Genomic DNA, 26,136 nt, shown 5'->3' with positions numbered 1-26,136 from the left:
GGACTACCAGGCATTTATTTGTATTACATTTTTGTTAACGAGAAACATCTATTAGAACAGGCCCAGCCGAAATGACATTGGCCCACCCACAATTGAAATCCTGGCGCCTCGGCTGATGCCAGGGCTAGTCAGTTAGCATGCTAATTTCAGTAGCTAATATATCTATACAACACAATAGATTGGCGTATTTGACATAATGCAAGCACTGTAACCTCTTTGGTTTCTGTACATATTGTTTTTAATGTTTAAAAAAAATCCATTGTAACCATAACCTGACAGGATGACAAAGCTAATTTTGGAAAACTGCGGCTAACGCTAACTCAGCTAACATTACTTTTCCTCTCCTCTGCTTTTGACAATGCTATTCCAACTGTTATGCCCTTAGTTTTATAGACGTGAAATAAAACGTGGAACCTTCTTTAGATGCATGTGAGTGTTTTTTAAAAAATTATCTGGTAAATGACAGTTAAGGTTAGCTAGCTAACAGCACGTAACATAATCTAAAACATAATCTCTCAACTTTGTGAACTAATGCACAGAAACGTTAACATGGTTCAAGCAAACAAGAATCAGGCTATTATGCACAAAGACACATATATTATCATAAGTCTTAAACAGAGAGACAATAACTTACCAACACTTCTTTTTCCAGCCATACAGCTTCTCCGACAGCCTTCAAATGTGCAACTGCAAACCCAACTGAACCGTCGTCCAAAAACGCGGGTATCTTGTCTTGTCAAGACGCATGCGCGGATTCAAACAGCTACTATGGTTTTAGATTAACATTTACTTAGTATTTTAAGGTTTATGTGCAGTGATTATAAATCATTTAAATAGTATGAGTAAATATATAATAAAACGTACTCCTCCCACACTGTAAATGTATTACATGAATAAAATGTGTATACATTTAAAATGTTACTTAAGAAATTCTAGTTCTTTGTGAATCTTGATATTACCATGTAAAAAGTACGACAGTTAATTAAATATATTTTACTACACCAAAAAGTCAGTTTTTTGAGTGTGAGCTTGTAGGACATCCAGCTTTTTAAGGTTTGATTCTGCTGCTGCCATGAACGCTATACACCCATAATCGAATACAGGTCTCATGAGTGCCCAATATATATTCAGAAGATAATCTTTCTCTCTCCATTGACTTCAATACATCATTTTTTCGAAATAAGGGCCCTTTCTCATTTCTCTAACTCCCCTCCTCGACTCCCCTCCTCGACTCCTATCCTCGATACTTAGTCCCGCCCACAGGAGATGCGAGCCGACTCAGCCGAGGAGGGGAACCGAGGAGAGAGGAGGGGAAGCAGCAGGCGGTTAGAGAAATGAGAACTCCTCTCCTCTGAGCAGTCATTTTAAAGAGACGTCCATTAATGATGACAGGAGGCACAGCAGCCCTCTGTCTGATGGACAGATGTGTTCATGACCACTTATATATTTACTTTTAATTCATTCACAGTGCGGTATAATGAGACAACAGGCTACAGATGCCGGGACACACACACACTCTCCCCTCTCTGGTCGCTACAATGAGGAATATAAATTACGGGCCAAAAGTTTTATTTACAAGTATTAAAAGTAAGCAGAGGACACCAAACCAACTGAGACCTGTCTGTCCGCTGCATCTACGCACACACTGTACCACACACACCTACACACTGTACCACACACACCTTCACCACACACACGCACAGTTCATAAAACAGGATACAGCCGTTGTGTATTTTATTATGTGAAGCACTAAATGGTTTTAGAAAAATATCGACTCTTTGTAGAGGCCTGTTATACTGAGTGATATATTATACACACTGCTCTGCTTTCTGCACGGACCTCACAGCTGTTCTCTCTGTAAACATCGCGTCGCGATGAAAGCAGTTAATAAAATAATATCCAGGGGACGCATGCAGAGCTGTCATTGGCTGAGATAAGTCCGGCCGTGCGTCACGACTCTTTGAAACATCTCTTTTGCCGGAAATGCATCCACGAAGGAGCCGTGGAGGACCGTGGAGGACCGTGGAGGACCCATCAGTGTATCCTCGGTTATAGCTCCTCCAGAGAGCCTCCTCGACGCTCGATCCTCGGTCCTCGAAGTGCATTTAGAGAAATGAGATGTCCTTCAACATGGCGCGCTGAAATTCATTTCCGGGTCACTACCAGAGGACCAAGGAGTCGAGTAGGGGGATTTGATGAAATGAGAAAGGGCCAAGGTCCCATGGAGTTCCACCGGAAGGGGAGGGACTTCGCCACTCTATAACCGGAAAAGCATGACATGGGACATGGGACAATAGAGAGGCGAAGTCACGCCCATCTACTTCCGGTCCATGGGACCCCGGAAGCGAAAAATTATACATTGAATTCAATGGAGAGAGAAAATGTATCTTTTGATCCCGTTTGAATTGTGCCACGAACTACACATATGATGTTTGTCAATCTTAAACAATCATTTCCATGTCAAAAAAGTCACATTTTGTCGTAAAACTGTTGAAATATAAGACTATGAAAAATACGCGACTACAAAGACTACAAATCCCAAATCCCATTCTGGGTCGCGTAAGTGATGTCACAGGTGATAATGCTCCAAGTGGTTGGTTCACTTTTACAAGATGCCTGTGTGCTTTGTACCAGGTTGTAATCACAAAAGTGATCATACCACTTGCTCGTTCTATCGCTTCCCGTCTGATGAAAGGACCAGGAGTCGCTGGATCAGACATATCAGGTAATATCATAGGTAATATACATGTTGTGCATGGAACATAGTCAAGTTAGCTACCTAGCTAGTAGCGACGAGTAGCGAGCACGTTAGTTAGCATTACATTACTTAGCCTTGTCATTTTTAGTAGCCTTACCATGAAGTTATTATTTTATTACATGAAGTAAACCAAAATGTTAAACAGTAACCAAACATGATGGTAAGTATTTCGTGAAACTTTTGAAGAGTAGCCTACTGCGCCCTCCACCGGGTGCTAAGGAAGCAGTTCAGGGAGAGTCGAAGGCAGGCATGGAGCTTTTCATGACATTCTTCTGGACGTGTTTCATTGTGATGATATTGAGGGTGAGTCAATCTGTTTGTTGGAAAGACAGTCGTTGTGTGCTTATTGAGAGAAAATTGTTAGAAGAGATAATTATTCAAAGTGTTGTTACTTTAAAGTGTTGTTACTGACCTTTTTCTCTTTTATTTTCTTTACCTCACCTGTAACTGCTGAGACGTTGAGGAACATGCACACTGACCTGCTCTGGCAACCTGATTTCCACTGTACGTAATAGTATTTGGTTATGGTATATTATTTATATACATCAAAGGCACAATGCACCCCCCAGAGACACACATGTATTGAGTGTGATATTTTGCATAGGTCATGTGAAATCATCTTTACATACTAGAAAACTGTAGGAGCGGCAACTTGTTTTGAAATTGAATTTTTAATATCCGATAATAAAGTTGATCTGTTTTCTTTATTCTTCTCTCTGTTCCTGCAGGTCCTGCTTGCTAATCAATGGTCATATTTTTTTACACAATTACAAATAAAGTCATTGTATTGTATGACATGAAGTTGTGCTTCATTCAGAGTCAATAATAAATTCATTCTGCCTTCAACTGCACAATGATTGTGGACTGCACCGACATCCATGTAGCTGCCCCCCAGTAAGATGAACCAAGCAGAGCAAGTGAGTAGAGCATCATTGAGTTTCTTATTCTGTCAGTAAATTATCCAAATTAAATGTTTTTCATTATTTTAGTCAACCCTAAACAATTTTATTGTACCTTTTAATAATGACCTTACATGTTCGGCAAAGTTAAATTAACTTCAGAAAATCAAATCTGTTCTGAGAAAAAACTAATAAATGTTTAAAGATAGGAACTTGCCATCCCACTGAAAAACAGTCCGTAGAGATTTTAAGGCGTAGTTGTAGTTCAGTCCAACGTTTCATTTGGATTCATTTGACAACAGTCAACTATTTTCATAAAGAATATATATATTTTTCAAAGTCAACTTTATTGTCAATCTTACTCAGTTTGTGTTTATAGACAGAGAGATCAAAAAGACGTTTAAATAAAATTATACAGTTTACAGATATGTATACAAATATATATATCCTATATACACCATCATGTATAATGATGGTGTATGATGTAGAAGGAAGTGTGGTAGATAACAAGTAAATATAGAGTTACATACAGATCCATGTTACAGCAAAAGATGGAATAACTAAGAAGCACGCAGTATAATAATAATTACATGCAACAATTAAATAACTGCTCAGCATCTCCACCACAATCCCAATCTGCTGTGTCCTGTTTTCCTCCCCTCTGCATAACACCCCATCACACATACCAAACACAACGCAGAGTCCGAGGGTGTTAAGAGTATGTTTATTTAAATGTCCTCCTCTCTACTGGCCAACACAGGGAGCATATGCTGGGTGTATAATTTGTCCAGGAGGAGGAGATTTCCATGCCATGCAGGGTCTTTGGGGATGGGGATGATGATCGCCTCCTTCGTGGTCCACACAACAAACTAGCAGAGACTCCGGTCTGTGATGTGCAGCTGCCCTTGGACCTGGTGCCAGTATGGGTGATTCTCCTTGAGAATATATGACCCACCCTCCTCACGAAGACAGAAGGATGGTAACTGGACTGCCTCCGCGATGGTCATGTTCCTCTGGCTGTGTGGACACTTCACCTCCAGCAGGGCAGATGGCTGCACAAGTACATCGGGTGATGCTCCCAAAACACCCGACTCACTCACAAAGAGACCAGACTCGATTTGAACACTGTCACTTGATAGGCCTCCACAAAAGCCTTCACCCCTTCGGCCTCGTTTACAACCCCCCAGTTGACAGTTGGCGATGTCTCTGGCCAGTGGGTTGTATGTCTCCTCTCGCTGTTGGTAAAGTTGAGACACCGGCTGGACTACTTTGGAAGTGCCAGTCTTCCTCCACTGGCACTCAACATCTGTGGAGCTGATCTGCCACATGGCAAATATTGCCAATGCTGCAGCGTGGCTGCATTTGTACATCCCCTGTGCACAATCACAGACAGCGCTCTGCATCGCGCCATCGTCTCCCATGCAGATCTGTAAAAATAAAGTAAGTACCATTTGTTAGCATGCTATAATAGATTGAATGAGCAATAATACAAGGATGGTCCGGATCTGGGGGTGGGAGGATTTATTTTTCCATAGTTTTGTCCTCTTGTCTGATTGTTGTTATTGTTTGTTTTTTCTGTATTTTTTGTAATTTGTGCTGTATTGGTTGTGATTGTACATTGTATTTTTCTAAATGTGTATGAATACATTTTTGAAAAACATTTGATCAACAATAAAAAAGGATTTGGTCAGGATCTAGACTCAGTGTGTAGTTTATTAATTAATCAATGCTCTCTACATTAGGAAAACACATACCGGTGTACCAGAGGGAGTCACACACAGCTGTGCCTAGATAACCAAAATCCTTGAATCTACACACAGCAAATAAACTCAAATGACACAACGAGAAAAAGGAGATCACACATACAGTATAGTCGATATAAAACTCCGCTTCAATCTGAAGAGCAACTAAAACAAAACACGGGAGTGTACCTTGTTCTTGTGAACACTAATGTTATCCACAGCATACTCAGAGACGAATTTCTTAAGGAGAAAACTAGTTACTAAAACAAAACACGTTAGTGTACCTTGTTAGCTAATGTTAGCTAGCTGACATTAACGTTACACATTGCACTCATATTACTCACCGAAACTTTGTAAAGCCGGTCCCGCTGCTCTTACAGAACCGACTAACTCCCCTTTCGTGTATGTACAGCTCTCAACATGCCCAGACTTGTAGTGATGTTCACCTCGTTTTATACTTTTCGCCTCATTCTGAAAGAAACAGGTGAAATTTGCTAACGTGACGGCCGTCTTTGTGATGGTGACGCGTTTTGTGCGAGACCAGAGACCTGTAGTTCACTGAGCGGTTTCACACAAAAAAATGTGTAACTTCACAGTTTTACGACACATTTTTATTTTTTTGACTTGTAAAATGTTCTTTTAAATTGACAAACATCATATGTGTCATTCGTGGCACAATTCAAACGGGATCAAAAGATAACCTTTCTCTCTCCATTGACTTCAATGTATAATTTTCCGCTTCCGGGGTCCCATGGAGGCTCCCGGAAGGGGAGGGACTTCGCCTCTCTATATGTACATAGATGAGAGTAACACCTACGTCACTTCCGGGCAAAAATTACGGCCCCGCCCACTTTTGAGGGAAAACAACGCTGTCATTTGAATGGCGGTCAATACAAATTCTGAAGTTTTTGCCAATCCGATCACATTTTTTTGAAAACCGTCGATTTTTGGATCTTCAAAGAGCTCGATTACGATGGCCAGACAGGCAAACAATTACATTTGATCATTGGTAATCGACAATCAGTCTTGATATATGGTTACATTAAAATCAGTAGGCGAGGCTGTAATTTCTCCAGCTGTTACTCTCATGAGCGAGGCGGAACATAATAGTTGTATCATGCCAACAAGCTGCCGTGTCGTTTATTGCACATCAAACATTACAAATAATCCAGAGTTCAGTGTTTCTGTACTTCCTCTAAGAAGAAAGGACAGTAAAAGAAGAGCTCTGTGGCTTCAGGCCGTTCTTATTATACATCCATGCTTCAGGCTCGATCGCCATTCAAATGACAGCGTTGTTTCCCCCAAAAGTGGGTGGGGCCGTAAAGTGACGTCGATGTTACTCTCATCTATAAAAATCGATAGCCTACTGCTATATTTAACCATATATCGAGCCCGATCGTCGATTTCTAATGGCTTAATGCAATTGTTTGCCTGTCTGGTCATTGGAATCGGGCTCTTTGATGATCCAAAAATCTCCGGTTTTCTTAAATTTCTGATCGGATTGGCAAAAACTTCAGAATTTGTATTGACCGCCGTTCAACTGACAGCGTTGTTTTCCCCCAAAAGTGGGCGGAGACGTTATTTTTGCCCGGAAGTGACGCATTTGTTACTCTCATTTTAGGCCAAAGCCCTTTGTTGTAATTACTTTAATTATATTTTAATATATTTGTTATATGTTGTATTTATGATATGATTGATGATTTAAATATCCAAGCCTTGTTGTTTTGTCAAATCCTTCAAATAAAAAAATGTTATTAAAACAAATCGAAGAAGAAGCTGACGGAAGTGGCGTAATGTTGTTGACGCGAGGTGTATGCTGGGAAAGTTTTGATCGTTCGCCATTTTCCTGTTAGAAAGAGAGAGGGAGAGCCTGAAAGGTTGTAGCCTCGTAGCTACCAACATTACCAGGTACATTAACGTTAGCTCTTCACTGGGTAAGAAACAGTATTATGGGATTCTCTTTTAGAAACTGATGTTTTTGGCGCCCCAACCCTCAGTTGCGTTTACTGAACCAAATGGCCTAAATACTGTTCTGTTGCACGGAGAGATGGTTCTATAACTCAGTGAAGCAAAGTGCTACGGGATGGATGCTCTGCACCTGGTTCATCCACAGCTTCATCCGGGTATTTAGTTACCCTTCATAGTGATAGTGAGCCTTTAATGTCAGCCGTGTAGCATTAGCTCGGACAGCTAACATTAGCTAGTTTCTGCACTGTGCGTTTTTGGCATCCAGCTGCTAAGACAGCTGTCAAATATGTTAGCGTTAAGACCAGATATGTCACTGTCTGTCAATATGCACAATATATCGTCAAGTCATAAGAGAGGCGATAACAGCGACTTTAACATACATATTTTCCGAGTTGTGCTGCTGGTGAAATGTAGTTGCTCGTTTAATTTAATAACGAGGAAGTGAAGTGCACATTTTCTGGTTGTTGAACCAAAAATGCTACCATTTCAGCTCCAAACGTTGCTTCAAATGGAATAGCTGCTTCTTTATAAGATATTGCTTATCCACATTTCGAGATTTCTTAAATGCCAGTTCATCTTTTTGTTGTTTCTCTCTATAAGCTGTGACTCTGGGTGTGACACCTGCCTGTGACTGACCGAGTGTGTCAGGGTCCTGTCAAGTATTATCTTTGTCTTGTCATTCAGTTAGTATTACATTAACATTAGGTTGCTGTGGTTAATTTGCACAACATGCCTTGTAAATGAAAAACATTGACAATATCACACTGTCAGGAGATGTATTTATCTTCCCTGTCATACAAACATGTTTATCTGTAGGCTGTGTTTAGCAAAGTGACATATTTGCTACTGAATGGTGGTTTTCTTCTGGACTATGTCAGACCTAATGAGGAAGGACAACCTATATTCATCTCATTTAGTTTGTATTTTAATAGTGTGTATGCTTATCCACCTGCAGATGTATCCTACCTGGTTGATTATAAAGTGCCTATTCTTTTTTTAAGAGGAATGTTTAAATAAATGTTATAATTGAATAACAACAAACTAAGTATCTGCATGGCCCCTACACTGTTTCTCTGTTAAGACCATTTCTATGATAGCCTCAGCTGTACAGGAGCGTTGTTTGTGGTTCTTAACATCATTTGCTGTCTCCCTAACAAGAAGTAACAATGTTATCGCATAGGCATGGATGCTTGTGCTCTGTTTGCAGTTGGTAGGAAATGCAGCTTGATATTTACTGCCTGTCTTTGTTTCTCTTCAGACAAGATGGCGAGTCCGGGGAAAGACACGTTCAGGATGAAGAGCTATAAGAACAAGGCCCTGATTCCTCAGGAGATGCGTCGAAGGAGAGAGGAGGAAGGAATACAGCTACGCAAACAGAAAAGAGAGGAGCAGGTAAACACACTTCTTAAACCTCCTGACCACTAAACCTGTTCCTGGCACATTATCCCCAGCACAGTCGTCGCAACAACAACAACAACACTTCACATCAAATCAGCATCAAGGTCGAGGGTCTGTATGTATGATGGTATTGTGGGGGTTTCTAAGTGACCTAAGTAACACCCTCAGGTTCCTCTCAGCTGTTCCTTTATGGTGTTTGAAACACGTTGGACAGCAGTTTAACAGATTCAAATGCTTCTTGTTGTTATTTATAGTAAACCTCTTTGATTTAAGTCTTCTGCCAAAAGTTTAAAATACAATACAATAGTCAATAGAAAGCATTACAAAACGGCACAATAACAAAACAATCATAAAATACAAAACTATATACATACGGTATTACAGAGACGACCATCCTTTGTTTGTTTGTGCTTCTTTACACTACCAGAACAACAACCCCTGTGGTCTATTCCGTTTTCTTCTCACTCTCTATTTTCTCTTTTCTGATTATTATTATTTATGTATTTACGCTATTTTAGCGTCATTTCAATAGATTATCTTTCAACCAAACTGTACTATCAATACTTTGTGACTTCAAATAATGAATGATAATAATACAAAAAAGAGCAATAAGATAAACAAGTGAAACTATTAAAAAGGCCAATGTGTTGTGGTGAAAAGTATTTTCAAATGTGTCTTAAAGAGGAGATAACAGCAGAAACAAAAGGGTCTACTGTGATAAATCTCCTGTGCACTTTTCTTTTGTGCGTGGGTGTTGGATCATTCATCAAGCCAAAATGCTATACATATGAGGAGCTGGTTAACCATGTGACGGTGACTGTGTGCCCACAGCTGTACAAGAGGAGGAATGTGTGTGTTCCTTCAAGTGATGAATCCATGCTGGAGTGTCCGATCCAGGATCCAGACGTCAGCTCCACAGTGCCTGCTGCCGGGGCAAGTGCTGCTTCTCTCTTCTGTTTCCGCCTTCTATTAAAAGCTATCTGAGCATGACCATCATTTTATCCCTCTAATGTGAACAGGAGGGGGTCATCACTCCAGATATGATTCAAATGATCTTCTCTGAGGACCCAGACCAGCAGCTCATTGCTACACAGAAATTTAGGAAATTACTCTCCAAAGGTTGGTGTTGCATCTCAGAATGTCTATATTCTAGGGATGTGCATCTCCATCACTGAGGCCGATGCGATGCGCATCTCGATACGTTGCCACGATACGATACATTAACGATACATTTGAAAGACCAGGCGATGCGATACGATACGATTCACCCCTGTTGCGATACAGTTCGATACGATTTGATTCAACATTGTGCGATTCGGTGCGATACGATACGATTCAACACGATACAAAAATAATGATACTTCAATTTGGTACGACAGAGGATTTTTGTTTTATTCCTTATATACAGCAAATCATACATTAACAAAAAAGTGATTTACATATTTGGTACTGCACATCCCATCATGCCGTTTATTTTTTTACCTTTAAAAGCTCTCCAGAGTAGGCTACAGTACAATTGTATAACACCTCACAGTTAAACAATGTAAGGAGGCATTGCTCATGATTAACAATGTGCAAATAACAGCTACCATAGAGCAATGCCCATACAGCTGCCAGCCTGATGTGCTTAACACTCATCCATAGGCTAACTCACCAGTGAGCAGAAAGCGGTGGGTTCTATATGAACAATAAAGAATACAAATAACCTTTCACAAACAGGTATTTCATAACTGCTTACAGTGAGGAATACATTTAAATTATTATTGGCCGTCACAGGCTGCTGTAAACTAAACACCACTCTCTCTGACAGAACACCTCACTGAGTGATTTAACTCGCATGTCTAACTTTCAGGTTTCTCTTTTCAGCCGCAGACCCCATGTCGACTCTTTATGTGCGTCGCTAAGTTCCTCGTACTACTTGTGTACTTTAAAGCGGCTCGGCATCGTGAACAATTTGCGAGCGATTTTTCAAGTTGACCGTCTGTAGTATATAGTGCCGCGCACATATACCATCAGGACGTTACTGATGGGGTGCGGCTGCGGAGTGATACTGTGTGTATGCAAGCCCGCATCTAGGACGGATCTATGTATCATGGCTGTAGACCTGTTAAGTAATAAAGATACCTCATACAAAGGTCTACGGATACCTTATTACTCTCCATGACCTGCGGTCAACTATATAGCCTAGCATAAAGGACTATTACACCGTCTTTCTTGAACAATCCGAAGTCTTGGCAAACGTTTGATTTGTAGGTATTTTTCGGTGCGCTGTGTTTCTCTTTCTCCTCAACTTCTGTGTGTGTTGATAACTGAGACTCTCGGCCTCCGTAGTGGCGAAGCAAATATCAAAGATAGTCTCTGCTTAGCGTTGACAAGATGAGGGGATTTTATATGAATGAATCGGTTTTTTACCGATGCAAAGACGCTACGCAATCGATGCATCGCGAGTTCAACCCGGTTCAACCCAAACTGTAGCCGATGTGCACTCTTTCAACCGGTGCACTCGCATCTTGAACGTTTATGCCGGTGCACCGATGCGAATCGGTGAATCTTAACATCTCTACTATATTCCTATCATTCATGGATTTCATCTGCCACCGCTTCATATAGTATCTGTTGTAGCACACTGTAAATCATTCATATAATACATTAAGGGTCTCTCCAAAATACCACCACAATGACCACTACATTTCAAACTGTAGTTAGTAATGAAAAACGGATGTAAGGCAAGCACCCTTGATATTTTGGAGGATCAACATAAAATGGAAGATTTACCAAAACCCATAAGGCCAATTTTGTCACTGTCCTATAATAAAAGAATGATGACTGGACACCGTTTTCCCTGCATAGGGTTCAATCACTTTGCTGTTATACATAATCGTTTGTGCTAATCTAACCTTAATATCCACCCCCATAAACACGTATACTATAAGAGACTGTGTGTATTCTTCTGTGCAGAGCCCAACCCCCCCATAGATGAGGTCATTTCCACTGCTGGTGTTGTCAATCTTTTTGTGCAGTTCCTGAAGAGGAGTGAGAACTGCACTCTACAGGTGAGAGCCACACAACACACCTGTAAATGAATGTCATGATTCTTCCTATTCCTCTCTAAATGTGTCCAGCCTGGTGTTTATGGGGGCACCATCTGTGTCTATATATTTAGCTTGGCCATGTGACCAGTGTTAATTTTGGCAGCTGTTTTTGATTTAGTCTTAGTCTTTAGACGAACATGGTTATTAGTTTTAGTCACATTTTAGTCATTTCTATCCTTCATAGTTTTAGTCTAGTTTTAGTCGACGAAAACTCAAAATGTTTTAGTCTAGATTTAGTCGACGAAAACTCAAAATGTTTTAGTCTAGTTTTAGTCGACGAAAACTCAAAACGTTTTAGTCTAGTTTTAGTCGACGAAAACTCAAAACGTTTTAGCCTACTTTTAGTCGATGAAAAATTACATTTTAGTCAACTTTTAGTCAAAATGTTTTCTCTCTTTAAACTAATTCAGTTATCTAGCAAATACAGGTTTCTGACATTGGAATCAATGTGACAGCATCAAGTGTTGAAATTTGTAAAGCAACATTTCACTCTCTTAACACTTTAATTGTGTAATATCTAGGGATGGATATCGTTAAGGTTTTCTACGGTACTACTATCTTATCGATACTGCTTATCGATCCGGTACTTTAACGGTATTCTTGTATTTACTTTTTGTTATCTTTTAAAGGGAAAAACTAACAAATTGTTAACCAAATTAATTGCTTTATTTAAATGTGAAATAAATGTAATATATATAATTATGTTAAAATATTGTACTGTACTTGAGTAAAATGTTGAGGTACTTGTACTTTACTGGAGTATTTAAATGTTTTGCCACTGTGTACTTCTATTCCACTACAGTTCAGAGGTAACTGGTGTACTTTGACTCCACTACATGTATTTAATACCTTGAGTTACTTTACAGATGTGGATGAATGATGTGAAATATAATCAAGTGTTGAATCAGACTTTAGTTCCACCTGGAGTAAATCCACAAGCTACCCTGCAGTATACAAAGTCATTACAACTAGCTGCACCTTTACCAGCTTTGAGAACACTTTCATGATCAATCATTATAAAACATATCATATATATTATTCAGAAATGGACCAATCTGCACGATGACTACTTTTACTGTCGCTACTTTCACTATATTTTGATGATCATACTTTTACTTGAGGAACTCTTCCTACACTATGGGAATTTTTTTACTTAACTACAAGATCTGAATACTTCTCGCACCTCAGCACACCTGATGTGATAACGTTACTCGTAATTGGGGCAACAGAGCTACGAGTTAAGGAAGTCGAAAATTGTTAATTTCTCTGACTGAATATGACGCCTTTTGGCCGGCTGTTTAGACAGACTACTCGACTCGTGTCAACGCGCTAACGCGAAAACACTAATGGCAAACGAGCTTTGTCCACATCGAGCCTTGTAGAGTGTCTGTATACTTTTGAACGCTCCGTCCCCGGCAGATCTCTGTGTGCCGCTGCAGCGTGTCTGTTAGGCCCCGCCCCCCCGCACACAGAAGAGGCTTCTCAATACTCAAATTTCCCCTCCTCGGGTCCTCGGTCCTCGGTCCTCCGGTAGTGACCCGGAAATGAATTTCAGCGCGCCGTTTTGAAGGACGTCTCATTTCTCTAAATGCACACCGAGGATCGAGCGTCGAGGAGGCTCTCTGGAGGAGCTATAACCGAGGATACACTGATGGTTCCTCCACGGCTCCTCCGCGGATGCATTTCCGGGAACGGTGGAGGCGTGACGCACGGCCCGACTTATCTCAGCCAATGACAGCTCTGCATGCATCCTCTGGATATTATTTTAGAAACTGCTTTCATCGCGTTGCGATGTTTACAGAGAGAACAGCTGTGGGGTCCATGCAGAAAGCAGAGCAGTGTACAATATCACTCAGTATAACAGGCCTACATTACTCTCTTTATTTGCTGTAGTACAAAGAGTCGATATTTTTCTAAGACCATTTAGTGCGTCACATAATAAAATACACAACGGCTGGAGCCTGATTATGCTTTAGGAGCTGTAAGTGTGTGTTGTAGGCAGTGTGTATGTGTGTGTGTGTGGTACAGTATGTAGGTGTGTGTTGTACAGTGCGTAGATGCGGCGGACAGACGGGTCTCAGTTGGTTTGGTGTCCTCTGCTTACTTTTAATTTAATTTAATTTCAAATCTTTATTTATACAGATAAATCCCATTGAGATCATTGATCTCTTTTTCAAGGGAGACCTGCTCAAGTAGTTCCACATGAAACATAAAAACATAAATAGAACAACAAAAGGACATCAAACAGCATCATTTACATAATTATCCACATAAACAGGTACCAATAGCTTCCGATTGACTAGCATCCAACCGAGCTTTAAAAACATTTAGTGGCACCAGATTGTTCAGTTTCCATTTAATTTGCAGACTATTCCAAGACAGAGGAGCTGCGCATCTAAAAGCTGTCTTCCCTAAGACAGTCCTAGCAGTTGGCACATTTAATAAAACCACAGCATGCGATTTCAGGCAGTAGCCACTTACAATTCTCCGTGAGATCAGGGAGCAGATATAAGATGGAAGTTTCCCTAACATGGCTTTGTATGTAAGGGAAACTTCCATCTTATATCTGCTCCCTGATCTCACGGAGAATTGTAAGTGGCTTATTATTATTACAAGTTAATACTTGTAAATACAACTTTTGGCCCGTAATTTCAATTCCCCATTTCAGCGACCAGAGAGAGGGGGGGATATATCCAGTCTCTGATTGTGTTACGTTATTATGAGAGTGCTCTCATACTTTAAATTGTATATATTTATATAAATATATTTGTGTGTGTGTGTCCGCATCTGTGCCTGTTATTGTCTCATTATACCGCACTCTCAATGAATTCAAAGTAAATATGTGGGGGAACAATGTTCAGCTGATCTAACAGAGATTATAAAATACAGCGCTATGACAAAACACTCGACAGCTGTTGCAGCTGTTGCCACGTAATAATGAACGGACGTCAGGAGAGGAGTTCTCATTTCTTTAAACGTCTGCTGCTTCCCCTCCTCTCTCCTCGGTTCCCCTCCTCGGTCCTCCGCTCGCATCTCCTGTGGGCGGGTCTAAGTCTCGAGGAGGGGAACCGAGGAGGGGAGTCGAGGAGGGGAAATTTGAGTATTGAGAAGCCTCTAGAGAGACACAGGGAGATCGTTCTTCTGGAGTGAAGAGAGCGGAAATAATGATATTGCAAGTTAGAAACGTAAGATGCATTTTGACAGACAAGACGGACAATTGGGGGGAAATACCCTGCATTTTGAATGTCCGATAGTCGATTAATCGATTATTATTCGCCAGGGCTGCCGAATAATCGATTTTGATCATGGTCAGTTTCTGGCAACCCTAGTGACTAGGCACTGTGGAAGAGGTTTCAGTTACGAAGGATAACATCTGAATTCATTCATCATTTTGAAGGATAAGATCACTGACTGAAACACCTTGCTGTAACTTTGAAGTAGTTCTCTCTTCCTCCCTCCTCCCTTTGCCCATCAGTGGATCAGCTGTGCTGCAGGAGCAGAGCTTGATGTGGGATTTCAGCCCGTTGAATAATATTATTAAGGATCAGTAAATGTAATCTTGCATCTTTTAACATCTGATCACTCTACTGGAAGAAAACGTCCCTAACTTCTAAAGTTCTCTGATGTAGCGCTGCTCGTTCAGGGTCTAGAAGCAGAGTGCAAGCAGGTTCAGCCGTCAGAGCAAAATTACCATGGCAACAAGAAGTCGTGTGTCTGTGGCAAGCACACAACAAGTCGTGTATAGCAGGCTTCAGTGTTTCCCCTAGGATGGAGTCATAGCAGCGGTGCTAAGGCACGCGGGCCCAGCTAAATGTGAGCGTGGAGCGCGTGGAACTTTTTTGGCGAAGTGCGCCAATATGTTTCTATGGGTCTGCCAGCACAAGAAAGGCTCAACACTCGTATGAAAGGGAGCTGTATACTTTTCAATAATCCAAAAATCTTTAGAATATAATCACAACCAATAACAAATCATTTAAACTTGTTTATTCTTATCTTATGTTACCTATAGCATTCTTTATTTTTCTTTATGCATATTACTAATCACTCCCCTTTTAAACTGTTTTTTTTTTTACTGTCCATAGTACGCATTGGAATGATTTCTTACTTTATTTTTTACAACTATATTAAATAGTTAAAGGTGTGCTCTCTCGCTCTCTCTCTGTCTCGCTCGCTCACAGAGGCTGTGTGGCCACGGATTATTATATTACTGGTGCCCCGTAGCAGCGGCGCGGAAACACTGGGCTTATAGCAGGCTCAAGAAGCTTTTTAAAGGTGTTTGGGGAATTTGGGCTCATTCAGAGTTAGTGTGAAGAAGGGCTGAATGACAGCATATTTTTTTATTAAAATGATACATTTGTTTCCTTGGCACGAAAAAGTAACAATTTAAGAAATAAAAAGCAAATGGTATCCCTACCAAAAATAACTTACACCAGTTAAAGTCATTCTTTGTAACGTCTCAGTGCCACTTCAGTGGTATAGAATATCACATGTAGGGATGGGTATAGTTTGAAATGTATCGATTCCGGTTCTTATCGATTCCCTGTTTCGATTCCAAAATTGTAAAAGAAAGAGGTCAAACGTTTAGATAACAAAAATATCTTTATTCTTTTAAGCTTTAACTGACATTTTTACAAATAAAAAATATACATGCAATACAAATGTATTGCACAATAGATGGGCTTTATTTTAACTGAGCTATGCCTGTGGCCAGCTATTAACAGGCATTACACTCTGCCTTGTCTTTTTCTTTTTTAGTGTAGTGGAGCCTCGCGTTAGAGCATTTACCGCGATCTATCTTTGGTGTTATGAAGTGACTGAGCTCGTGAACTGTCTACGGGAGGGCGGGGGGAGCGTCGCTGTGGGGCAACTGTGGACCTCTGTCGCCTGTCAGCGCAACTTACATGATGCCGTTTCAGCGAACCGAGCCGGCCGTCAACGGCCCGCTGACGACTGGCCGTTCTGTGATTCTCCAGAACACACAGATGGCCTGTCCGCCCTTATCCTGTCTGTATTCCACCGGGTCACCGCGGCGCAGACGGACCCGGTGGAATACAGGGTCTACCGCGTTTAGGAACCGTTAAGCAGAACCGTTAAGCAGAACCGAAATTGTGTATTTTGTATGGGTACCCGGTACCCGGCATTTTCTTATCGGTTCTCATCTGGAACCGAGTTTCGGTTCCCAACCCTAATCATATGTTCCTTATTGCTTGACTCAAGAAGTGAATTCAGATTGTGGATTGACTGACATACTATTTTCTCCTCTATTGTGTGTGTGTTTCACAGTTTGAGGCGGCCTGGGCACTCACCAACATCGCCTCTGGGACCTTCCTGCACACTAAGGTGGTGATTGAAACAGGAGCGGTCCCCATCTTCATCGAGCTGCTCAACTCTGAGTACGAGGATGTCCAGGAACAGGTGAGAGCCCCCAAGGCAGCAACAAACCCTGCCAGAGCCCCAAACCGTATTCCTGTTAGGAGTTCTGAACTTGTTCCCTGATTGATCCAGCACATCCCACCTGGATAACTGAAGCATGGTTTGTGTTTCAGGCGGTGTGGGCCTTGGGGAACATAGCTGGAGATAACGCTGAGTGCAGAGACTACGTGCTGGACTGTGGCATCCTGCCATTTCTACAACAGTAAGTGTTCCTCCTCTGTCTGGATGTGTTGAAACATCACTTCATCGCAACTGAAAACTGTGTTGTTGCCTTCAGGTTACTCGCAAAGTCCAACCGTCTTACAACGACTCGCAACGCAGTGTGGGCTCTGTCCAACCTCTGCCGGGGGAAGAACCCACCACCTGATTTTGCCAAAGTGAGTCTGTTATAACTTATCTGGAACTTGCAACCGACATTCCTAATTTCTGCTTGCAGCATTAATCATTGAGTAATACATCCACTGGTATTATCTGTCCTGACTCTGCTGTGGTGTCTCTCCGTGTGGAGGTGTCTCCCTGTCTCAAGGTGCTGTCCCGGCTGCTGTTCAGCAGTGATCCAGATGTTCTGGCTGATGCCTGCTGGGCTCTGTCCTACCTGTCTGACGGACCCAATGAAAAGATCCAGACGGTCATCGACTCAGGGGTGTGCCGCAGATTGGTGGAGCTGCTCATGTAAGCAGGGTTGGGAGGGTTGCTTTAGAAATGTATTCTGTTAAAATGACTAGTTACCAGTAAATGTAACCAGTAACCTAATCTGCATATGTAAGACAGCAGAACAATGTGATCTTAGAAAATGAGAAACCAAGATATTTAGTTAAAAATGTTTCCTCTGCTCAGAGATTTCTTTGAGAGGAGAATCCCTATTGCAAGTCATTTAAAAGTAATCTGCTTTTTGTATGTAACTGTAAGGTAATACAGTTTCCAGTTTTTAAAATTCTGATAACGTATTCCTGTTACATGTAATCCATCACTCCTGAAGCCTTCATGAAATATACATATGGATGTAATAAAGTACATAGAGCTCCACCTAGTGGCCAAAATTAGTAGTTATGCCAATGTGCATGTGGCTGTAGGACAGGGGTGCCCACACTATTTCGGCTTGTGAGCTACTCTTAAAAGGACCAGGTCAAAATGATATACCTGTATTAAAACATGCCAAATATATTTATTTATATATGTACTGAATATACTTTTATATATAAAATATATGTTGGTGTACCTTGCATCACTGCATGGACCCTTATGTCACAACATATTATAGTATGATATACAAGAGGGCTTGCTATAACAACATTAAAGTGCTTAAATGTTCTTTGTACAGGCACAGTGACTATAAGGTGGTTTCTCCTGCTCTGCGTGCAGTCGGCAACATTGTAACAGGAGATGACATCCAGACTCAGGTAGAGGCTCAATTACTACAGTCATTTATATGCAAGTGATAAATGTAGCCCTCACAGTTCTGTATCTCTGTTTGGAACCCCAGGTTATCTTGAACTGCTCAGCTCTGCCGTGTCTCCTCCACCTGCTCAGCAGTCCCAAGGAGTCCATCAAGAAGGAGGCGTGCTGGACCGTGTCCAACATCACTGCAGGGAACCGGGCTCAGATCCAGGTAGAGCTGCTCCACCTGCCTGTCCTCTGAAGCAGGGCTGTTGTTCTGTGTCGCTGACAACTTTCCTTCTCTCTGTCAGAATGTGATTGATGCCAACATCTTCCCAGTGCTGATCGAGATCCTCCAGAAGGCCGAGTTCCGCACGAGGAAGGAGGCGGCGTGGGCCGTCACTAACGCCACCTCCGGGGGCACGCCGGCACAGATAACGTCCGTGTAGCACCATTTCTCTTCTCTACCAAAAGCAAACCCTGCCAGTTGAATTCCGATCATTTAAATACTTACTTTAATGAAAATGTCTCATTGTGTGAATAGGTACCTGGTGTCCTTGAACACCATCAAACCCATGTGTGATCTGCTCACCGTGATGGACTCGAAGATCGTGCAGGTGTCTCTGAACGGTCTGGAGAACATCCTGCGGCTGGGGGAGCAGGAGGCCAAGCAGAGCGGCAGCGGCATCAACCCGTACTGCGCTCTCATCGAGGAGGCTTACGGTACAGCGCTGCAACACACACAATACATCTCTCACCCACACCTCCATTCACTTCTCTGATGTGACAGGAAGTTAGTTAGTTTGTCACTGGTTCCGTAACCACAAATACATTATTGAGCCAGCTATTCTCCACTGTTACATGCACTGCTATATTTAGGTTTATTATCTGAATATCCTTAATGTGTTTTACACACACAACTGACAGATTAACAGACAGCTGGTCGGGTCTCTATGTTGCATGCTTCGCTACAGCAGCCTTCTGATACTGCTTTTATGGAGTGGTTTTCTCCATGGGCGAACTTTCCTGAAACACAAAAATGTTTTCTTTTGTGATCACATTTTTTAAATGTATTAAACAAATGGTACAATCAATAACATCAAATGCAATACAGTACAAAACAGCACAAAAAAACTAAAGAAAGAAACAAAACACACTTGTTTGGAAACAAGGCCACTTGTACCTCAAGTGGAGTGTAGAATTGTATGCAGCGGGTGTGGTGATAGAGGACTTTGCAATGGAACACCGCTAGCCCTTAAAGCCGACCTCAACTGTAGAAACACAAAAATGTTAACAAATATTTTAACGTTTTAGCTTTTGAAACTTTGTTAACGACAAAGTTGTGGCATATCCTAATCTGCAGTTCAGTCAATCCTTGTTTTTATGCCACATACATGTGTGTAACATAATGTATGCGTACCCCTGCAGGCCTGGACAAAATCGAGTTCCTGCAGAGCCACGAGAACCAGGAGATCTACCAGAAGGCCTTCGACCTAATCGAACACTACTTTGGAGTGGAGGAGGAGGACGCCAGCCTGGCCCCCCAGGTGGACCACACCCAGGGCCAGTTCCTGTTCCAGCAGCAGGAGGGACCCATGGAGGGGTTCCAGCTCTAACCTCTCCTCCACTCTACACCCCCCCTCTCATCCTGGGCTCTATACCTCGGAGACAGCAGCCTGATGGCCTCCAGACTCTCAAACAGACCTAACCCAGGTTGACTAGCTGCCCCAGACCTTCACTCTGGCTATGAGTACAACGACTATGGAGGGGGATCTGTGAATATGGAGATCAAAAACCACAGCGTGTGTGAAAAACAACTTTTTTTTTTTTCCTTAAGGCTACAGACTTTCCTTTGACTTCCTGGGATATTATTTCACATCATCCTCAATGATGTTCAGCATCCATATGTCATTTTAAATGACAAACTACCTCTTCAGAAATAAAGCAAGAAAGCAAGTCTTACTCAATGAACTTAAATGAAAGGAAATGACAGGCAGGGCTGAAGACTAGTAGATGTACGTCTGCTGAACGTCCTCGATACATTTTCTCCTCTCCTTCCCACTTAAAAAGCACTTCAAGAGCGCAGAGAGACTTGTATTTATGTGTCTCGTGATAGCAGTGGAGGTCCTCCTTCCCGTCAGCTCAGCTCTGAAGGCTACAGCTTCCTGGGTCATGTAGCCAAGTGGACCAAGTGAAATTAGTACAGTGTGTAGTCTTCACTCCTGTTTTCTTCGTCTATTTGAAATGTTCCTTAGTGCAGAAAGCAGTGTCCTGACCACGCAGGGGCTGTCTGTTACGTGATGCAGTGTGTGATAGTTAAAGACTCCACACATCTGTTCCATTTTCTAGTTACTCTGAACTAGCAACTAAATATAACTTAAAATATTGTTCTGCCATCAATCAGATTCTTGACTTGATGGTGATAGTGGACTGAGTTGGAGGGTTTGTATATTATATATACTGTGAGAAAATAAGTATTTAGGTGGCTATAAGAGGGTGGGATATGCATTTAAGTTTTCTGCCTGAAAATGTATTTGTGATATTTTCAGTCCAACTTTACGGTGGCCGACACGTTACAACGGACCGAAACACGCGCTGCAGTTTCAAAACGATGCAAATGGAGAAACGTTTGACAACACATGCACAGCATTAAGAAATCAATCACAAACTAGACAAAACTTGCGCAGCGTTCACTAAAAGTGCTGCAAGCGACTAAAAACAGCTTCACCAACATTTAGAAAACATTCACCAATTTGATGACACAAGCGCTGCATCAATAATTGTCTCACATAACTGTCACTGTCTCTGAAAACGTACATCAAATGTACGTTTTATTGGCTTATTTTAACATTATGATCACATAATTCCTTCAGATATTAGCCTATTCCTTTCAAATATACTGACCAACCATACTTGCCAACCCTCCCGATTTTCGCGGGAGACTCCCGATTTCATAGCCCTCTCCCGGTTTCCTCCCGGGGTCACATTTCTCCCGCATTTCTGACAAAATCAGATTTACTCAGGACTGTTTCCACTCGGACTTTAATACAGCTACACCATTGTTTGGTTTCCATGGTAGCGCGTCTCTTTAGCAGCGTGCGCAACTGAAAGTCTGAGAGGGTGAGGAAGATAGTCACAGCAAACAGAACAAGAATCCTCTGCTCACTCCTTTCCTGTAAAATACAGGTCCAGCCCACACATGCTCCATCAAGGATGGTGCTCCAGGCCGCAAGGCAGTGCACTTACTACTACAATAAGCATGTGACCTCACCGTGGTGGTGAGGTCACAAGGTTGGCAAGTATGTGACCAACACTTACTATTATGAAAGGCTAACTCTGCGATAGTTGACCAACTTTATAATCCCTGAACGTCAACAAGTGCTCCGGTCCCAGCTGTGTGCGTCACTTTTTAGTGTCCCCGTTTCCGTTGTGTTTTGAGCTTCTTGCAGCGTTTTGTATTGGCAGCGTTTTCGTCTATGCAGTGTGTTTGTGTTTATATTTGAATCGTTTCTGAAGCGCGTTTTCCTCATGGAAATGTTTTTGGCCGTTGTAGCTCGTTTGCACCTGTCGGCCACCATACGAATATCTTCTCCGTTATGTGCCCTTTTCAGGATTCACCCTTTACAGTTTATTTTTATTTCAGGAGGTTCGTTTCCTCTTAATCCTGAGGCTTTGGTTTTTTTATTTTCATGTAATTGATTTGTTGGTTTCGACTACAGTGTTTCCATCTGTAGACTCAGTGATTTGAGCGTTGGATATGAGCACACTGGCAGCACTCATCAGTGGATAACATTAAATGACTTAACTGTGAAATGAAACGGAAAATATTTGTAATGCAGAAATGACATCAAGCACATTTAATCGTGTATAGTTTTCTAATAATTCTGGTTTGTATGATTGTGTATAATTATTTTGTAGTGTTTTTATTTTCTCCTGAAAGTGTGTGTCCTTGTATAGGAGATAAATACTATCTGCAGAACAGGCTGGGGTTTGAGACCTTGACAGCACACAGACATCAGAGAAGTGTTGTGGGGCCTCACAACGCCTGTGTCGGCCAATCAGTGGCCCCTGAACACATCATCCATGGCGACAGACAGCTTACTGACTTTGTGTCGGGGCCTGAACACAGCTGATCACAGGTCTGATCTCTTGCTCTTCTTGTGGATGCATACTTATATTGTAAAACAAGAATGATTTAAATTATTCTATTGATAAAAACCTTGTACTTTTAAATGTATTATAAACTTAAAACTGCCTTTTTAGATTAGATTCAACTTTATTGTCATTGCACAGACAACCAAATGCATTTAGCATCTAACCAGAGTGCAAAACAAGTAGTAAAGTGCAGGGATCTGTGGTGGTCTAGCATAATATAACAGATAACAACTGAAGTAGAAAGTGAATACACTATAGATCAGTTATAAATAAGACTATGATACAGAATACATATGAATTTCGTTTTGTTTTTACATTTCAATTCATTTAGCTGACGTTTTTGCAATGATCCATAAAACCCCAGATATATGTGCTTCAAATAAGCCTAACCACTGTAAGTGCTGGTGCATTAGCTTCAAACGGGCTCATCTCTTTAAGTGCTATTTTTTGTGTTGAATTAAATGTCCAAGGTACCAGGTGGGTTTTTTAGTTGTAGGATGGGACAAGAGCCTGGACCAGTGTTGCCCTCTGGGTCCGTTCTGGATGTTCCTCCTCATGTTATTAGAGTGTATCTACAGGAGCGGGTTGAAGCAGCGATGTTAGCAGTAACGGACAACTGCTCGTCCAATGTCACACCCAGATTGATGCAGTCTGAGTCAGGGGGACAACACCTGGGTTTCAGACCGGGGAAAATACAGAATCGGTTGTGTACATAATTAGGTATCCTCAATCCAATACATTTGGTCAAAACCTCCAAAATAAAGCTTGGGTTTATTGGATTCACCATATATAAATGATTTGAGTTTGGTTACCGACTTTAACCAATAAGCCTCTCTCATTCAAGTTTTTCTGAAATACCACAAAACTAAGAGGCTGGATTAGACAACCATGTAAACAACGCAACCAACTAAACACTTTTGTTGAATATGACTAATGTTAAAGCATGAAACTCACACCCACAGAGCATGGTGTTATAAGATGGGTAAACATCTACAGAGCCAGGGTTTCCTTTCTTTAGCTTGCTCGACAAAACCTGAAACCCTCCCCAGAGATAACGGATACCACAGCGGTTCTCAAGTGTCTCTGTTCAGCCAGGCTTCCACCCTCAGGCTCTGATGAGACAAGGGGGAAGTTTGGTGTGTCATTTTACTCATTTAATGCACAAAAGGGAACGATCGCTGCCACCTACCCACTTATAAGAATATGAAAATATTATGACACAAGGCAACTTGTAGCTGCAAATAAGAGAGAAATGCTGGATGAAGTGTACTGATCATGCACATATTTAAGAATTGCATCTAGGTCAGTGTCCTCTAATGAAGGGGATGTACAACATCACTTTAGTCTTAGAAACTGGAATGCCCATCTAAATGCATGATGCGCCCCCCCCTTCCTATGTTTGTATTTTGTGTTGAGTTCAGTGCTGGGGATTTCCAGTGTGGATGCAACTCGGTGAATTATCATGAGACTGCTCAACCTGTCTAACCACAGTTATCTTCATCAACGATTCCATTGTTTGAAATAGTTGTGTAGTGTATGAGGCACTTCAATAAATGTTGTCTCCATCAAAATGACATTTAAGGGCAGCTCTAGACCATGATCACCCTGTCATTGGTATTTTTTTCTGTTAATGAAATTAAAATGATTGTATTATTATTTCTTATTGCTTTCGCTGAGAAAAAAATAGTCAGTTCCACTGTGTACCAGCGACTGGAACTGCAGCAACGAAACACGGCAGCACTGATCAAGGTTTTCTGTGACTGTCCAAGTCTGTTCACATTTGACTTTTGACTAATTCTAAAAGTGACTGTGTATAATAGACTGTGTATAATGTAATAGACATTCCTCTTTTTCTTTGTTAAAGGTATTGGTAGTTCTGTTAGATTTTGTCTAAAAAAAGAGTCTTTGAGCATTAAGAGGGAGTACTCCTCCTCCGAAACTCAAACTCAATTCGACATCTGATTCTAGGAAATGATATTATTTACTACTTTGTGTTTTACCATGTTTCATTACATGCCCACAGAACAGTCAAAATGTCCCCTAGTACAATACATAACAAACATTTGAGCCCTGCAATGTACGAGCTATTTATTATTTTTGTCATTTAATGTGGGTTTTTTTTTTTTCAACTCAAACATTACTACTCCCGCCCTGCTTATACACATGGTCTGTCAATTCACAAAGAGTTATTGATGTAAACAAAAGAAGATGTGGGCACAACACTCACAGTGGATCATACTGCATCTTTCTTCTTTCCCTGCAACTGTACACCAGCCAGGGGCATGCTGGGTAGTGGAATAGCTTTTGATTAGCTTATCTCAGCGCCATGTAGAGAGAAGAGTTGTGACAGCGGAAGTCCAAAATGCTTGATCGTCACGTGGTTCAGGGAGACTCAATAGTTCCCCGGAAGTTCGTGGCGGGCCATTTGAATGCCTAAATAACAGGATAGAAATGCAAGTTTTGGTAATTAGTGGTCAATAAAGGTTTTGATTTGCAATATTTATACAACATATCGATATGTGTGTAGTTACATCAATGTGTTTTGTTTTTTTTAAAGTAAAATGTGCTAATATTTGAGGATTAAGATAAAAAAAGAAGTACTTATTGATACCAATTGGGGAAATGTTTACACTGCAGCAGCAAAAGACAAGGCATTGTACATTAGACAGTTAAAAGACTAAAATTAAACAATCGAAATTGTAAACATCTTAAATAGAAATAAAATAGCATTACAAAAAGTAGAAAATAGACAGTGTGAACAGCTCTCTTACCTGTTAACATATACAGTTGCAAGAAAAAGTATGTGAACCCTTTGGATTCTCCACACATAGCGTTGTGTGTTCCTTCCAAACAACTCAATTTTGGTTTCATCTGTCCACAGAATATTTTGCCAGTAGTGCTGTGGAACATCCAGGTGCTCTTTTGCAAACTTCAAACGTGCAGCAATGTTTTTTCTGGACAGCAGTGGCTTCCTCCGTGGTGTCCTCCCATGAACTCCATTCTTGTTCAGTGTTTTACGTATCGTAGATTCGTCAACAGAGATGTTAGCATGTGCCAGAGATTTCTTTACGTCTCTAGCCGACACTCTAGGATTCTTCTTCACCTCATTGAGCATTCTGCGCTGTGCTCTTGCAGTCATCTTTACAGGACGGCCACTCCTAGGGAGAGTAGCAACAGTGCTGAACTTTCTCCATTTATAGACAATTTGTCTTACTGATGAACATCAAGGCTTTTAGAGATACTTTTGTAACCCTTTCCAGCTTTATGCAAGTCAACAATTCTTAATGGTAGGTCTTCTGAGAGCTCTTTTGTGC

The 26,136-nt window shown here is 41.3% G+C and overlaps 1 protein-coding gene and 1 long non-coding RNA gene across 3 annotated transcripts; one reads left to right on the top strand and one right to left on the bottom strand.

Annotated features, from left to right (window-relative positions):
• The first annotated feature begins 7,197 nt into the window (after positions 1-7,197).
• On the top strand, positions 7,198-22,885 carry kpna5 (karyopherin alpha 5 (importin alpha 6)). Of its 2 annotated transcripts, none has more exons than XM_034228281.1 (14): positions 7,198-7,307; positions 8,626-8,759; positions 9,597-9,698; positions 9,785-9,884; positions 11,724-11,818; positions 17,141-17,272; positions 17,404-17,492; positions 17,568-17,667; positions 17,799-17,962; positions 18,612-18,690; positions 18,774-18,899; positions 18,979-19,106; positions 19,212-19,390; positions 20,096-22,885. In XM_034228281.1, the coding sequence occupies exons 2-14, from the start codon at positions 8,631-8,633 to the stop codon at positions 20,281-20,283; spliced, it is 1,611 nt and encodes a 536-aa protein (XP_034084172.1). In that variant the 5' UTR covers positions 7,198-7,307; positions 8,626-8,630; the 3' UTR covers positions 20,284-22,885. The 2 variants fall into 2 exon arrangements, with proteins under 2 accessions (XP_034084172.1, XP_034084163.1); XM_034228272.1 differs by having other exon boundaries at positions 7,233-7,333; positions 20,096-20,369.
• LOC117554062 lies at positions 19,378-25,163 on the bottom strand. The gene is made up of 3 exons (XR_004570214.1): positions 25,050-25,163; positions 19,851-19,938; positions 19,378-19,693 (listed from the first exon to the last, which is right to left on the bottom strand). It is a non-coding gene; the product is annotated as an uncharacterized LOC117554062 (long non-coding RNA).
• Between the last annotated feature and the right edge of the window lie 973 nt (positions 25,164-26,136).

This window comes from Gymnodraco acuticeps, unplaced genomic scaffold (assembly GCF_902827175.1).
Source record: "Gymnodraco acuticeps unplaced genomic scaffold, fGymAcu1.1, whole genome shotgun sequence".
Classification (NCBI taxonomy): Eukaryota; Metazoa; Chordata; class Actinopteri; order Perciformes; family Bathydraconidae; genus Gymnodraco; species Gymnodraco acuticeps.
This window is presented reverse-complemented; position numbering and strand designations above follow the sequence as displayed.